General features: G+C 37.7%; 1 protein-coding gene across 2 annotated transcripts; it reads right to left on the reverse strand.

Moving 5' to 3' along the window:
• Positions 1–1,283: 1,283 nt before the first annotated feature.
• Positions 1,284–11,043, reverse strand: LOC134811942 (tectonin beta-propeller repeat-containing protein 1-like). 2 transcript variants are annotated; one of them, XM_063819111.1, is made up of 20 exons: positions 10,883–11,043; positions 10,496–10,636; positions 10,099–10,214; positions 9,653–9,790; positions 9,421–9,509; positions 9,132–9,228; positions 8,161–8,291; positions 7,705–7,814; positions 7,128–7,283; positions 6,232–6,322; positions 5,774–5,981; positions 5,463–5,584; positions 4,055–5,274; positions 3,717–3,857; positions 3,358–3,574; positions 3,060–3,224; positions 2,771–2,868; positions 2,437–2,626; positions 1,637–1,834; positions 1,284–1,543 (listed from the first exon to the last, which is right to left on the reverse strand). In XM_063819111.1, the coding sequence occupies exons 1-20, from the start codon at positions 10,973–10,975 to the stop codon at positions 1,395–1,397; spliced, it is 3,870 nt and encodes a 1,289-aa protein (XP_063675181.1). In that variant the 5' UTR covers positions 10,976–11,043; the 3' UTR covers positions 1,284–1,394. The 2 variants fall into 2 exon arrangements, with proteins under 2 accessions (XP_063675181.1, XP_063675180.1); XM_063819110.1 differs by having other exon boundaries at positions 2,771–2,874.
• Positions 11,044–14,000: the final 2,957 nt, after the last annotated feature.

Consider the following 14,000-nt stretch of genomic DNA (forward strand, 5'->3'; position numbering starts at 1 on the left):
ATAGCCGATAGTCATTTTAGTAAAACCTTGTCAACATTTTCCCACTCCCCGTTTTGGCCCAAGTAAGAATGATGTTTGATTTGAGCACGTACTGATTTAAAAGATAAAACAGGAGTTGGTATAATTGTTATATTTGCCAAATGAGAAGTACAATAATGAACTATTTCCTGTACAGATTGGTTAAAGTAATGAAAAGTAAGATAGTGGCTGGAGTACTGGTGTTCACCTGCATGTTGGTATCAACTGAAGGGGTTTGTAAAACAGATAGTCTTACTGAAGCGGAGCAGGCGGTGCTGGACAAACACAATGAACTGAGAGCACTGTACGAGGACACGGATCCTCTATGCTATGGAGAGTCAGGAGAAGATGTCACCTTTACTGCTGACAGACATGCTCAGGAGACAGCAATAGAGGCCAAGAAAGATGATCACAGTGTAGGACAAGCTTTTGGTGAGAATATTGACAACGCAGGAAAATCTGATGGATACACCCCGAAAAGTGAGGCTTACATCGAATCAACCGGAGATTGGTACAGAGAAAAGTTGGAAAGTCCTAACGCTTACAACCAGGTTCTCTGGAAAATATCTAAACAGTTAAACTGTGGACAAGGAAGCTGGACAATCACACTGGACCAGGGTACCTGGTACTTCTACAAAGTGGTGTGCCAATATTACCCTCCAGGAAATACTGAAGCAGGAGCTGAGGTTATCGGAGATGCAGCTGACAATATCGGTGCCTTGAAGCCAGTACCATGCGAGAAGCCGACCATAGCTCACGGAGATGTGACACCAGATTCTGATACAGTGAACGAGGGAGAGAAGTTTACTGTGACATGTTTCCAGAAACACAAAATCGAGGGAGAGGGAAACACACTCACTTGCAATAAAGATGGGGGTTTGACTCCAGCTTCTCGCACGTGCAAATCAAATGGAGCAGCTCCGGGAGAAACTTTGAGACTGGCTGTTCTTTTCATGTTTATCACTATTATTCTCAATTAACTTAGATCTTCCAAGCTGTGAATTGCTTCTATGCTATGCACATAGTCATTACGGACCTATACTTTGATCCACATTTTCAACTGATTGAAGGAACAATAATTTTTCTGTTGAATAAATGACTTAAGACAGAACAGATATTTTAAATATTAACTAGCAACTTTCTTAACTGGGCTGATGCTGGATGCGTGTTATATAGAAACGATTTTTTTTCTGAAACATAGTACAAAATCATTTATATCGTATCAAAACAATGTCAAAACTCAAAAACATAATCTGAATCTAAACGTATCTCTAAATCTAAAATTGTAAAGTGTACTGTACATGAGCACGGATCAATGAACAATGAACATGTGAACACTTATTGCAAACTGATAATCTCCGAATAAAACAAAACAACTAAATTACAATTTCTCTGCCAAATTCGTCATTAGTTACAGAATGTTTACGTTTTCCATCAAGAAAATAGATATCCGAATTGAGCTGGGCATCAGGGATCCTTACTTCGTGAATATCGTACTGAGATCCAGCTTCTATCATCAGCTTACCTGAGATTAAATGCTAGTAAGTATCGACCATTGCATGGCGCTTTAAACACTGTAAAAGGAAAACTAAACAATGAAAATATCAGATCTACACACCTCGTCTGTGATCTATAGACTTGACGACACAAGGTGAATATTTATTGCTCAGGTAGGAGAGTTTAGCCAGGATTTCTGTGCCCACGGCTACATGGGTTGGGTGGGGAGGCTCGTCCCGGATAACATCGTTCTTTGCTTTTGACTCGTACGTGGTCGTGAAGAGTCCGGGAACACGTACTTTGAGCGCTCTGTCTGTGCCTGGTAACCAGTTAAGATTATCAATACTGCTTTTCTGTCACCATTGCGAATGTTAATTTCAGCACTTACAGATTCTGCGTACGGATACAAAAATAATTAGAGTATGTTTCGTAGTTCAACGGAGAATTTGCTAATGTGATTTATAGAACCATGATCGGATTCAAAACATCCAACTTATGATGAATTGTTCCGCTAATTAATAACTGCCTTAGCTGGCAACTGCCATCTTACTATATACAAAGCGAGACGATATATATAGGTATATCCGTACCATTTTACTGACACCACGGCATCAACTTTAACACGACGTTCCGCAAAAACCGTAAAAGATATAAAACTGAAACTTTTTTAACTTAAATGGGTCAAATGCTTTGATGGCCTTCAAATCAGCATGAAAGAATAAAAAATTGGCCAAGGAATAAGAGTTTCAGTGCCCAAAATTTGGACCCCCAAGTGGTGTCAAAAGCTCGAATCAAATAGGTAATAATTATTTTAGTCTTTTGAGTCTTGACACCATTTAACTATTTTAGGGTTAGACGGGTTCCTCCTAGTAACAAAAAAAGCATTAAGTATGTACATTTTCATCACAACCAACTACGCACCAATGTGATCAATTATGTTTCTAGACCAAGTCCCATCGCTGCCTCGGATGAAAACACGATCGCCAGGAAAGATTTGAGGACAAAATCTGTGGTAGTCCATCCATCTAGTATCCTTCAGTCGGTTCTCTCTGAGCTTCACCCAGATCTGGGTCCGGTATCTTGTCATTGCCATAGACGTCAACTCATCAATCTGAAGCGGTTTTACTGTAACATTTACTAAATATTAACCAATAGACCGATTTTGGACAAACACCTGGAAATACTTTTGATACACTACTCTCTGCATGTCCTTGTTGTAGTTTTAGAGTATTAGAAGTTCTGTACGAATACTGACCTGATCCCAATGATGTTGCTGAGTGGTGGCAGTAATACAGATATTGGACCAAACATCCTGGACCACCCTGCTCCACTTATCTCCCTTTAACTTGTCACCTATAACTTCAGTTGCATTCATATTAAATCGGTAGAAAGGCATTTTAGATGTTTACCGAAAACAGTTAAGAAACTTTACAAATACATACATACAAAGTGACATCTGAAGGCATGCGTCAATTTAGCCGGAACACATAAAGAATTAAGATGATCACTATTCAGTTTTAAGTCACTGATTAACTACGATTCACCTGAAACACCATCCCTTGAAACGACAGCTCTGTTCACCTCTGTGATACCGAATACTTGGTCACTCCCACTCACTGATATACTACACATAGGCTCACTATTCACCAAGCTCCAGGATTGCCCGTACTCGCGGATAGAACTTATCTTCGTTCGAATGTAACAGTTTCCTGAGGGTTTTAAATTGAAGTCTCCTTTCTTAATAAGAAAATTCGCCCATGATTACATACCTTTTCGACGAGTAATCTGAGTCAAAATTGTTATACATTAAGATAGGAAAAGACAATCTCAACATGCACAAACCTGTAGAACCAAGGGCCCAAACAGCATACTTCCCCGCGGCTATCTTTACCAGATGATCCCGCTCTGGTTTGACAATGTGCATCCAGCGGTTACCGATGGGAACCTGTTCCGATATCCCCATACGGAAGTAGGCGCTACCATCACTACACACCGCCCACAGGTTACAAAAGGCGTCCAGTGATACGTCCACTAAAGGGTGATCTATATCTACATGTACCTGATTATTTGGAATGATAAGAGGCCCTCTAAAACCTATATCTGTCGACAAACGTGCGAAGTATTAGTTATTGGAACTAAACGGATGAAGTAAAGTCTGTGAAAAACTTGAAAAGGATGTCTCGGAAGGTTTTAAAGCATACCCAATCTTCACCCTGAGGTTTGTTAGGAGTAACACCGTGTCTGTACAGTAAACTGCCGTTCGTACATAGCGCCCAGGCGACGACAAGCTCGTCCCCACTTTTAAAACAATACGGCTCCAAAGTAATTCGGGCTATTTTAACCTGGAGTCAAGAGTAGGGTCGACTTATATTGTCGGTTTATTTATGAAGTATAAAAGCCTGCTCAGAAGATATGTCAGATATAGCTATATCACGTTTAATTTGAAAGGAAATGTACAAGAACATTTTTCAAAATTTCCAATTTTAATCTGCTAAGAGTCAGTCAAGATCACAACTATAAATACTCAGTACAGACATACCAAGTTGACAGGAATCTTCTTCCACGGGGCAGTGCAGTTCATCTGCGCTAATCTCACGCAATGTCTCTTCCTAGCACCTCGACCTGGATTAGCTGAGAACGGACTGTGGAAGTTTTTCGCATAATACCAACCATCAGGGTCGCTATCAATTAAATTTTTGACGCTCCAGTCCCCGATCCACCGCCAAGATGAGAGAGGTAGTCTGTATTGGTTTTGGCTTTCAATAGTGTTTCCCAAGTCATCAACCCAGTTCGATCTATTATCTCGGCCGCTGCAAGGCTGGAACTGGAAGCCGACCAGTTTAAATCTCTCATTCTCTGTGCATTGAAAGTGTCTCTGAACTGAAAAGTTCTCCAAATTTTCGCCCATATGATGACTTCCACCACCATACCCACGAGTGAAGCAGTAAAGGTTATTATCGGGGGCAACTCCCCAGACTATGCTCCTTGGTCCGGCTGCTATTTGTACAAAGTTACCTTCAATAGGAAGCCAGGCTCGCTTAGAGTGATTGGTAACACAAGAAGGAGCAGGAGGCGAAAAGTACACAGTTCCATCTCCTGACAAAGCCCAGACAGATTGATTAGGGGGGACATCAGGAATTTCATGTACCGAACGGACATACTCGTTAACTCGGTCAAACCAGTTGTTGCAGTCAGTGTCTCTTTCAAATGTCAACTGGTAAGATCGCTTGGCTGTAAAAAGGAGAAGAGTATGTTGCTTCACATTTGGAGATATTCTCTTAATTCCGAACAAGTTTACTAGAGGCACTTGTTCGACCTGTTCTATTGTGGATGTCTGGTTTATCATTACAGTCGGTTCATATTGGAGCATCCTTCCTCTTCTTCCCAACCTCCGCTGATCGTCCTCGCCCATGTCTAATGAAGCAGCACCAGGGGTATATATCCTGAACCTTAGGTGACCATGGGGGATGTTTTTTGACAAATAAACAGTGGCGTTTTTAGAAGCGCCGTCCATTTCTATCTTTGCGTTAGATTTTAGTTTGAAGCCCCCATCGTCCACTAATTCATTGTAATTGTCAAACAGTTTACTCCTGATCTTCATGCTCTGTTCTCTGAGTTTGTCAAGGATGGAATCACGTGACTGCTTGATGACTGCAATCTGTACTTTTGAAAGCTCAGCTTGTTTGAGGTTCACATCGTCCCGTTTCACACCGACACCCTGACAACCACCACAGGATATCATCTTCCAATAGTGGACACCTGGAGTGGAGGAATGATTGGTAGAAAAAGAAAACAAAACAAAAAGTAAGAATAAAAAATATTCATGTATACATATTATGTATAATGTATATGTATATCTTACTATTATCAATAATTCCAAATATACTAATTCACATTAACATCATAAACGCCATCAAACCCACTCCTAAACCTCCCACACCATATACCTAAGCTACTGGTCAAAGAGTGTTCAGATGGCTCCTCTAAAACATCACTATCGGAGTCATGAAACAAGTCGTCAGGCTCACACAGGTTCTTACTGTCAACTGACCCTTCATCATAACTGTACCTGATAATTAAGTTAAATTCATTCAAATAGTTTAACTTGTCAAACTTGGGAGGGAATCAAGATTCAAGAAACAAAAAAGGTTTAGTACAACACCGTTAAAATTCATTGAAATATCTCAGGTCAGCATTTAATTGCTTGATCTCAGAAAAACAAAATTTTTAGACTGAACAAATATTACAAAGTACAAACCTGTCTGGCTCGTCCATTGCGTACTTAGGTAAATAATTGGGATCAACGGGCAAGGTATACTGGGAGGACATAGACTTTGCTGTAAGGAAGGAACTGTCTCTTCTGAGAGGACTACTGAATGGCATGCAGGGCGGAAGAGTGGAGTTCAACTCTTGGTCTGAATCTGGATCTGAGTCTACCCCCACATCTCCATTCTTAAGCTTCGGATCTGATAGAGATACAAACATTTTCATATCTTAAGATTGGCATACAAATATAACGACTGCTTCCTCTACACATTAGGGGGTTGTTATCACGGTCATTGAAAGCTTGATTCGACTAAACTAATCACACAACGCGTGACTAAGTGCAGCTTCATAGATTCGACCCTAAACTTGAAACTAACAAAAAAGTATGTCTGGAAAGCCAAAGGGTCTATATTGGGCATAAAGAAAGTATCGTTTCGCCAGAAAGTTTACCTTCAATGAGCTGCCAATTTTGGCCAGATATCTGAGTAATTGAGACGTCCGTTCTATTAAATATTTTATCCTCATTGTCGAGACCCCAGACCTGTAGAATAGAAAGAGCTTGAACAATTGCATAAATTGGTGCAATCGTAAATTTCAAGAAACTAACTTTCCATAAGCATTAATTAGTTTTTGAAGAGAACTGTTGAGAAACGTGATTGTCAGTTTTATTTATCACTGTATTTTTGGGATGACATAACAGTTTCATATAAAATGTTGAGTCACAAGATCCAAACAAAACATGTACGTAATCAAGTCATGAGGCACAGCGCGCGGCATAGTGTGCGCGTTGGAGTATGGACTGCAGCGTTTTTTCTACCCAAAATTTGCTGTGACCTGTTCCAAAAATATGAAAGTTTGAGGAAGTGAAAATATCTGTCCAACAAAAAACGGTGGTGCAAATTTGTGGAGCAACTCTGCTGGGTTTAGCGTTTTTAAGGAAAGTAGAAACAATGAAATGTACGCATAGAACAATTCGTTATAATAATAACAAATGCTAAATTATTCAGTATTTATTCTACATGTTAAAAAGTTCATTACATAACATATTATTATATTATTGTAATATTTTATGATGTAAAGCAATAATCAGGCCCTATCTTAATTTAATGTTTGGAACACGGGCTGAGGATAAGAAAGATAAGAAAAGGGGAGGTCAGTCTAGAACTGGACTTATTTTATATTGCTTGAAACAATGTATTAACTAAACTCAGCTCTCATCAGTTAATTACAAAATGGGTGAGGTCCAAAATTTCGACAAAAATCAGTGAGTTTGGCCAAGTTACACGAGCTCAATAATTTATAAGTTATAATTTTTTTAAATACAAAATTCTAAATATTATAACTACCTGATTTTCGGGGCCACAAGACAGAGATTTAAAGTTGATGATATTATCTGGCTCCATAACCATGTGGACCCACTTAGATGTGGAGCGGGTGTCGTGTCTATCTGTCAGCAACAGAGTGTTGTGCACGTATAGATCTGCTCCTTTGTGGAAAAACACCTGCCAAGGTAATGATGCGATCAGTTTGAGGATATTTTGAGGGTATTTTGAGGGTATTTTGGAGGTATTTCGAAGGTATTTTGGTGCTGGCAAGTGAGTTAGTAGGATACCGACATTTAATACATATTATAATCATTTTAATAAATACAATATTCTAAGAGGTGAGGAATTGGAATTATCTAATTTAATACATTATTCTGAGAGGTACTGGCATATTGTACAACATACACAGTACACACATGGTACATTATCTTGAACTGTGCACTCACACACGCAATTAAGTGTCAAATTACAACTCTAAAAAGGGTGCTTAATTTGTGTCCTGTAAAGGACAACGTATATTGTTATATTCTGGGAATAAAGTATGAGATCATATAAATGTGAACCCGAAAGTGAGTTCAGATAAGAGGTTGGCAGTTACCCTTCCTTTGCAGTCTATCATCCAGACACTGTCAGCTGACACTGTCAGAGCTGTGGGGTAAATATCTTGCATTCCGGGGATTGAGATTGAAATTTCCAGCCATTCAGTCCCTGAGGAAGGGGTGGAAACTTCTAAAACACAATGTATGGAAAAGTTTAATAATTACACGAACATGACAAGATACTTCATTAATGTCAGCTAATTTTATACTTCCCGTTGACTACGGGGGCAAATAGGTACAATGCCGACCGGATGTTACGCTGTTACGCTAACATACCTCTAATAGCCGGTCAGTATTGTACCTATTTGCCGACTACAGGTCAAGGGAGCACTTAGCATTTCAAAACGGAGGATAAGAGGATTGCATAAAAGTTTCATTGATTTTTTATTATACTTATAATTCTATATTACATAATGCTCAAGATCGCTAATTATATCCGATTGAACTCCCTTTACCTGTTAGATTGTCACTATCAATGCCCGCTCTAGTGATAAGTTCCCCTTGAGTTGTAATACCCCACAGTTGACCTCGAGGCCCTACACTTAGCTTTGCGAGACTGAAATCTGGCTGGCAAACCTCCTTCCATCTGAATAAAGTTTCAAGCTTAAACGATTTAAATTAAGTAGGTGATAAGGGGTCATGCCAATATGCTTTAAATGTTTTATTTAATTTTATGGTTCCAAAGATAAGGAATGTTTAGCAAACAATGTTTACCTGTGTTCGGTATCGAAAGCTTTATTTAGAGATGGCCCATGGCTCTAATTACAGGTCCCAATTCGCAAGATAATTAAATACTTTTAAACCGAAACTTAAGATAACAAATCTCAGCTTTTTCACGAACAGTCAACAGGCGTGACTTCATTAACCATTTAGGCATTTATCATTGGGAGCTAATCTTTCACATCAGGTATTAGCAATGCCCACATGCTGTTATGCAACTTTTTAGATGATTTGTATGAAGATTGAAGTGCAACTTAAAGTCAAACGAAAGTGCAACAATTTAAATCTCCGAAATGTGTGTATATTTCATAACAAAATGGTGGGGGACCTTGACGCATCTCACGTATTTATCTCATAATTGAACCCATGAGTAATTAGAGGCCTAGATGTAACAGAGACGATAGATATTCATTTAGCAAGGTGGTGCTACTACAATTCAGAACGCAGTACGTACAGCGTACTCGATTAAGTGTGTCCCATATCTGCCGAATTGTCCGGTATACAGGGCGGTCATTCTCATTATATTTATGTACATTATTACTCTGGGCCACCCTGTATACTTTGATTTCGATCCTGGACTTATCTGGTGAGTTTCTCCCTAAACCAAAATCAAAACCAAAAACGTACTCGATAATGTAACCAATTTGAAATAGCATTATTATTGATTAAGTAATTAATTAATTAAGTGATTAAGTATGAACCTCACCTGTCTCCCTCAGGGTTTATATTACTGATGTTTGTTCTGAAGTAAACTTTACACTCCTTTGATACACCCCACACGCATATAGGCCAGTTTTCACTTCCTGTACGATAATGGAATTAAAAAACGGTAGATATAACTTATAGGCTGAGCAGGGATAATAAAAGTAAGTAATCTTTGAATTGAATTAGTAAATTGTAATTCAGAGCCCAGTTTCTCTGAATTAGTCTAGTAAACAACAAGAGTAAATTAGACAGAATACTTGATTCTTCTAGAATAACAAAACAATCTTTACCCGTTAACATAGTGCCTCCAGCAGCAACGTCCATAAATTTGATTTCTTCATCAGCTGTGATCTTAGCGAAGTTACCCATCTTGTTATACCTAAGAATTTGTTTAATGTGGTGAAAACTAACACAGTTCCATTGAGAAAGTAAAAGTGGTGGGCAAGAGAAAGAGCAGAGAATATAGACAGTGCTGTTAAGAAAGTAAGAAAAGCTGTATTACAAATGAATGTAACTACTCACGTGTAGTATTTTGCGAGACGTTTTCGTCTGACGACTTTTGTTTGAGTTTCTTGATTTGAGAATACTGAGTTGAAACCTGACGCATACTGCCATCCATCACGGTCAGTGGGGACTCCATCTATATTTCTATCTATCCTCCTGTCGAGAGGAAATAAATTTGTAAATTTACTGTAAGGAAAAACTTGAAGTATCATTAAGCATGTAACAGCAATGTATATTGTCTGTATTGCTTATAGTTAATCTAAAGTTACTTATAGTTATGGTTATGATGTCTATTGTCTAGTAGTATGTACTGTTACGTAACCAACAATGGCCATGCAAAAAGCTAACCGTGATTATAATCTCATTGTATCAACATACAATATTAACGTACAAAATAATGTACAGGCTAGTATGATAAAAGAAACATAACCTACCACATAACCTATATAATATGTATAACCTACCATACACTGTCAGCAGTCCAGTGATGAGACAAGTTCCTCTTTGGAGATTCATCATCCCTTTCAACTGTTTTCCAGCCACGTCCTAAAAACCAGCGCTCAAAGCGGAACTTATAATCCTGACAAACAATTCAATGATAGAATACTTCTGCATGCATGATGATTAATAAGTGAACAGCCTAAGTATTTCGATACAAATTAATTCCTGAAATCCTGATCGGACAATCGATAATTGGTCAATAGCGACATTGTTGACTGTAGTCAGATAAAAATTGATCTACCAATACTGCGACAAAGAATATTTTATTTCGATAAGCCGACCGTTTTTAATTAACAGATTAAAGAATAACGAATTGTTTTAAGTGAGTCACGATTTAAATAGAATGCACATTTAACAAACCTGGAATCGTATAGGAATGTCACATTCCTTTACAAAGAGGTACACATGGTATTCAAAGTCAACAGCCCAAACACAGGTCGAAGCAGCATCAAGCATATTGAAGGAGACCCCCGCTTGAATAGGAACCTGCCTCCAACATTCCTGAAAAAAAAGAGAAGATACATATTATGAGAGAAGACAAATATTTTTTTAACTTTGAAACCTATTTTGCCATCACATCATTATTCATAAGTCAACGATTTAGTGTCAGAATAATCCTTTTTATGACAGAAATTTTATATTTAAATTTTAGTTCAGGCATATCTAAAATGAAAGACAATGTGGCAGAATACAATCTTAGTTGAAATTCTTATGACTGATTGATTTCTGTTGAACATTCTTACTAACATGGTTGTTCTTCTTGCAATTGTAAGAGAATCCCTTGCATCTCCAAGGAAGGGACCCACTATCAAGTGCCCATATATCTTGTCCAAGAATCATTTTTCATTGCTATATCCAGTTCATTATAAATTCCTTGCAACAGTGACAAAATTATTTTCAAAGTGACTTTTCTATTCCAAATTCAAATTTGTTAGGTAGACTCCATTTTGAACTATACTGATTCCTTTTCATATTACAAAGGACGAACCATCAAAAAAATATGTGGTTGTACAAAGTACAAAAACCCCTTGAGTCACTCAAGGGGAGCTAAACCCACTCACGCTGAATCACCCTACCCACAAGCTGCCTCAGCAACTTGTAGATATTGTTTTGTCTCCGTTACCATCTGTATTCTATCTATAAACCAAGAATAACATCAGAATTCATTCGATTCTTGTCAATAAATGTACAAAGATAACCACCAAATAAAGCATCTTACTGGTAATTCTGTAATATAGATTCCCATCAGACAAGATAAAGTTTTTTTTGTGAAACAAGTGAATGAAGACTCCTCATTACTCATTAGAGTAAAAGTAATGCACAGCCCTTTTTCTGACCTAGTACTCTCAAAATTCTCTTTCGCAGAATTCTCTTTCTCTCGGCAGTGAAAGTCAGCACAGCAATGATTCTCATGAAAATCAATTGTGTCACTTCCAACAAAGGGACTAAGGTTCTCGACATTCAAGGCAACCTATTTGCAATAGGAACACTCGAGATACTAATTGAAGTAGCTCAAAATGGTGAATTCACTTGAAACTCACTCTAAGTGGCCAAGAAACCATTTGGGACACTTCATGATAGAAAACTTGTACAGCAGGGTGTCAGAATTATTGGCGTGTTTGAAATTTTATTTGTATTTTATGATGAAATCAATATTTTTCGACGGGTCATAACTTTACTTCTGAATATCGGAATTACAAAATTCAAAAACTGGTCTGTAAACAATCGTCTGAAATTTTTCTTAATTTCAGAATTTTTGTGTTGATGTACCTCAAAAACCATAATTTAGGCCGTTATTTAAAGGGTCGATTCCATACTTGGTTAGATTTACGAAGGAGTAAGGGATTTATGTGTAATTTTTTTCGGTGATTTTTTTCTGAAATTATTCTTTAGACTAAAGTGCACAGCTCTTCAGGCGATAGCGAAACATATAGAAAACTTTAGATTTTATAAAAGCTCTCTTTCTCCTCTAACTGACGCAATAAAATATAGTCAGGCGGACTCATCCCGGAATTCAGGGGAAGCAGCCAAAGGCTTCAAGTCCAATAATCCAAATTTTTCTCTTTCGTCGTGATTATCGACGAAATTTAACTTCTTTCGGACTTCGTTTTTAGACTGAACTGTAGTATGAAGGATTATTTCTCGAATGATCAAGACTCCATAGGAAACTGACCCTCAGAAGTCAAGTAATGATCGTTTCTAAAAGCTTGGGTGAGCTAAAATTTTACGCCAAATTGTCTAAGCGCCAATAATTATGACACCCTGCTGTACACAGTGGCGTAACGAAGGGCACCGACGACCCTGCCGGGCGCTTTTCGAGCGGGGTGCCAACAGGCAACGTTACGCCACTGCTTGTACATCCGAAACATCAGCAGTGAAAATCCGTTCACAGAATTAAAGATGAGCACTGTAATTATGTTTTATGAATGAACAAAACTTCTCTTAATCAACGCACAATCAAAAATAAATAGGATCGACTGATACAATACTTAATTGAAAATTAAAAGTTATTATTGTTGAATCAGTGATGATTGTATCAGCGCTCGATTCTTTGCATATCTATTTTAGGGCCATTTGCGCCTTCAACAATCATTCTTTGCGCGGCGCGGACTTTACAGCAAAATAAGTAACATGAAGTTTTTTTACTAATACAAGTTTTTTTAAACTTTTTAAATAAAAAAATTACTTTTTATTTGATTGTATAAAATTATAAATAGTTTAAGATATTTTATAAGCAAAAAAATTGTTTTTGAATCTTTCACTATATATTCAATGCCTGTGCTATTGCGCCGCGCAATATTTGACTTTGTACGCTTTACCAAATAAAATATGGAATCGAGCGCTACTATTTCATTCGATTGTGCTACAACCATCAATTTGTCAAGTTTGCTATTTCGGCATCCGTCACCTCGATGTGATCACAATAGACAGTTGCAGTGGTCACCTACTTTTCGTGGACGCTATAGATGTAATTTGACTTGGTTGCTTGTGGTGGTTTGCTATTTTATTTAATTGCCCTCTCCATCTTTCGGCGAATGTCGTGATTTTTTAGAATTAGAATAAAGAATATTCAAACAATATACACATAATATAGCAATGGCCAATTGGCTGACTATAAGGTCATGGCCTGAACAAACAATTTTTTTTAAAATAGTCAAGTGATGCTAAAGCAGAGCACAAATGTGTAATAAGTTAATAGATTAAAAAACTGATTCATGTGATGCATTCGCAGAGCACAGATAAAAAAAACTGATTCAATGATTAAAATTATAGCTGTGAGTGTCAATAAATTACTGTGTCGTAAAAAAAGGAACGATGTACACGTGATCTGAGATACCAATATCTCAATATCAAAAGGATAGTGTCTAGAAACATTCATAGTCCATGGTGGCAGGTATCAAGTTAAACGAAGTTACACTGACTGGCAATGTATACGATTGCCGTCTCCCTCTCTCACCCCTGACCGCTATCAGGGTGCTCCTGAGGATTGAGAATCTAATCCTGGTGCGCATGTAACACATAATAGCCGCATAGTCTTCTCCTCTCTTCTGGGATAGTTTACAAAATGTCGTGATTTTGTATTTATATAAGCAAGTCACTCATCCTAAAGCTTCGCAAATTTAATTTGTTTTCGTACTTTGCGATATATTACACTGTCCAATATTCGATATAGTTCCAATGGTTATGGTTTTTAGCGAGGTTGCTGGTTGTCTCGAAAGATTATTTATCATTTCAGTCTAAGGGAGTAAATGGTCATCCTAACTAAAAATTATTCAAACAATATACACATAATATAGCAATGACCCTATATAAAATCTTCCCTTTAAGAATTAAAAAAGTTTCCTTAACAATCAAAAATTACCCT

This window comes from Bolinopsis microptera, chromosome 2 (assembly GCF_026151205.1).
Source record: "Bolinopsis microptera isolate Bmic1 chromosome 2, MBARI_Bmic_1.0, whole genome shotgun sequence".
Lineage (NCBI taxonomy): Eukaryota > Metazoa > Ctenophora > Tentaculata > Lobata > Bolinopsidae > Bolinopsis > Bolinopsis microptera.

What these genes read in the sequence shown, in the direction of transcription:
- LOC134811942 (XM_063819110.1), bottom strand. Translation starts at nt 10,975, where the DNA reads ATGATTCTTGGACAAGATATATGGGCACTTGATAGTGGGTCCCTTCCT. An exon ending in CGTCTCGCAAAATACTACAC is followed by an intron (nt 9,510 to 9,652) that starts GTGAGTAGTTAC and finishes ACAAATTCTTAG; the next exon opens with GTATAACAAGATGGGTAACT. An exon ending in AAACATAATTGATCACATTG is followed by an intron (nt 1,835 to 2,436) that starts GTGCGTAGTTGG and finishes ACTGGTTACCAG; the next exon opens with GCACAGACAGAGCGCTCAAA.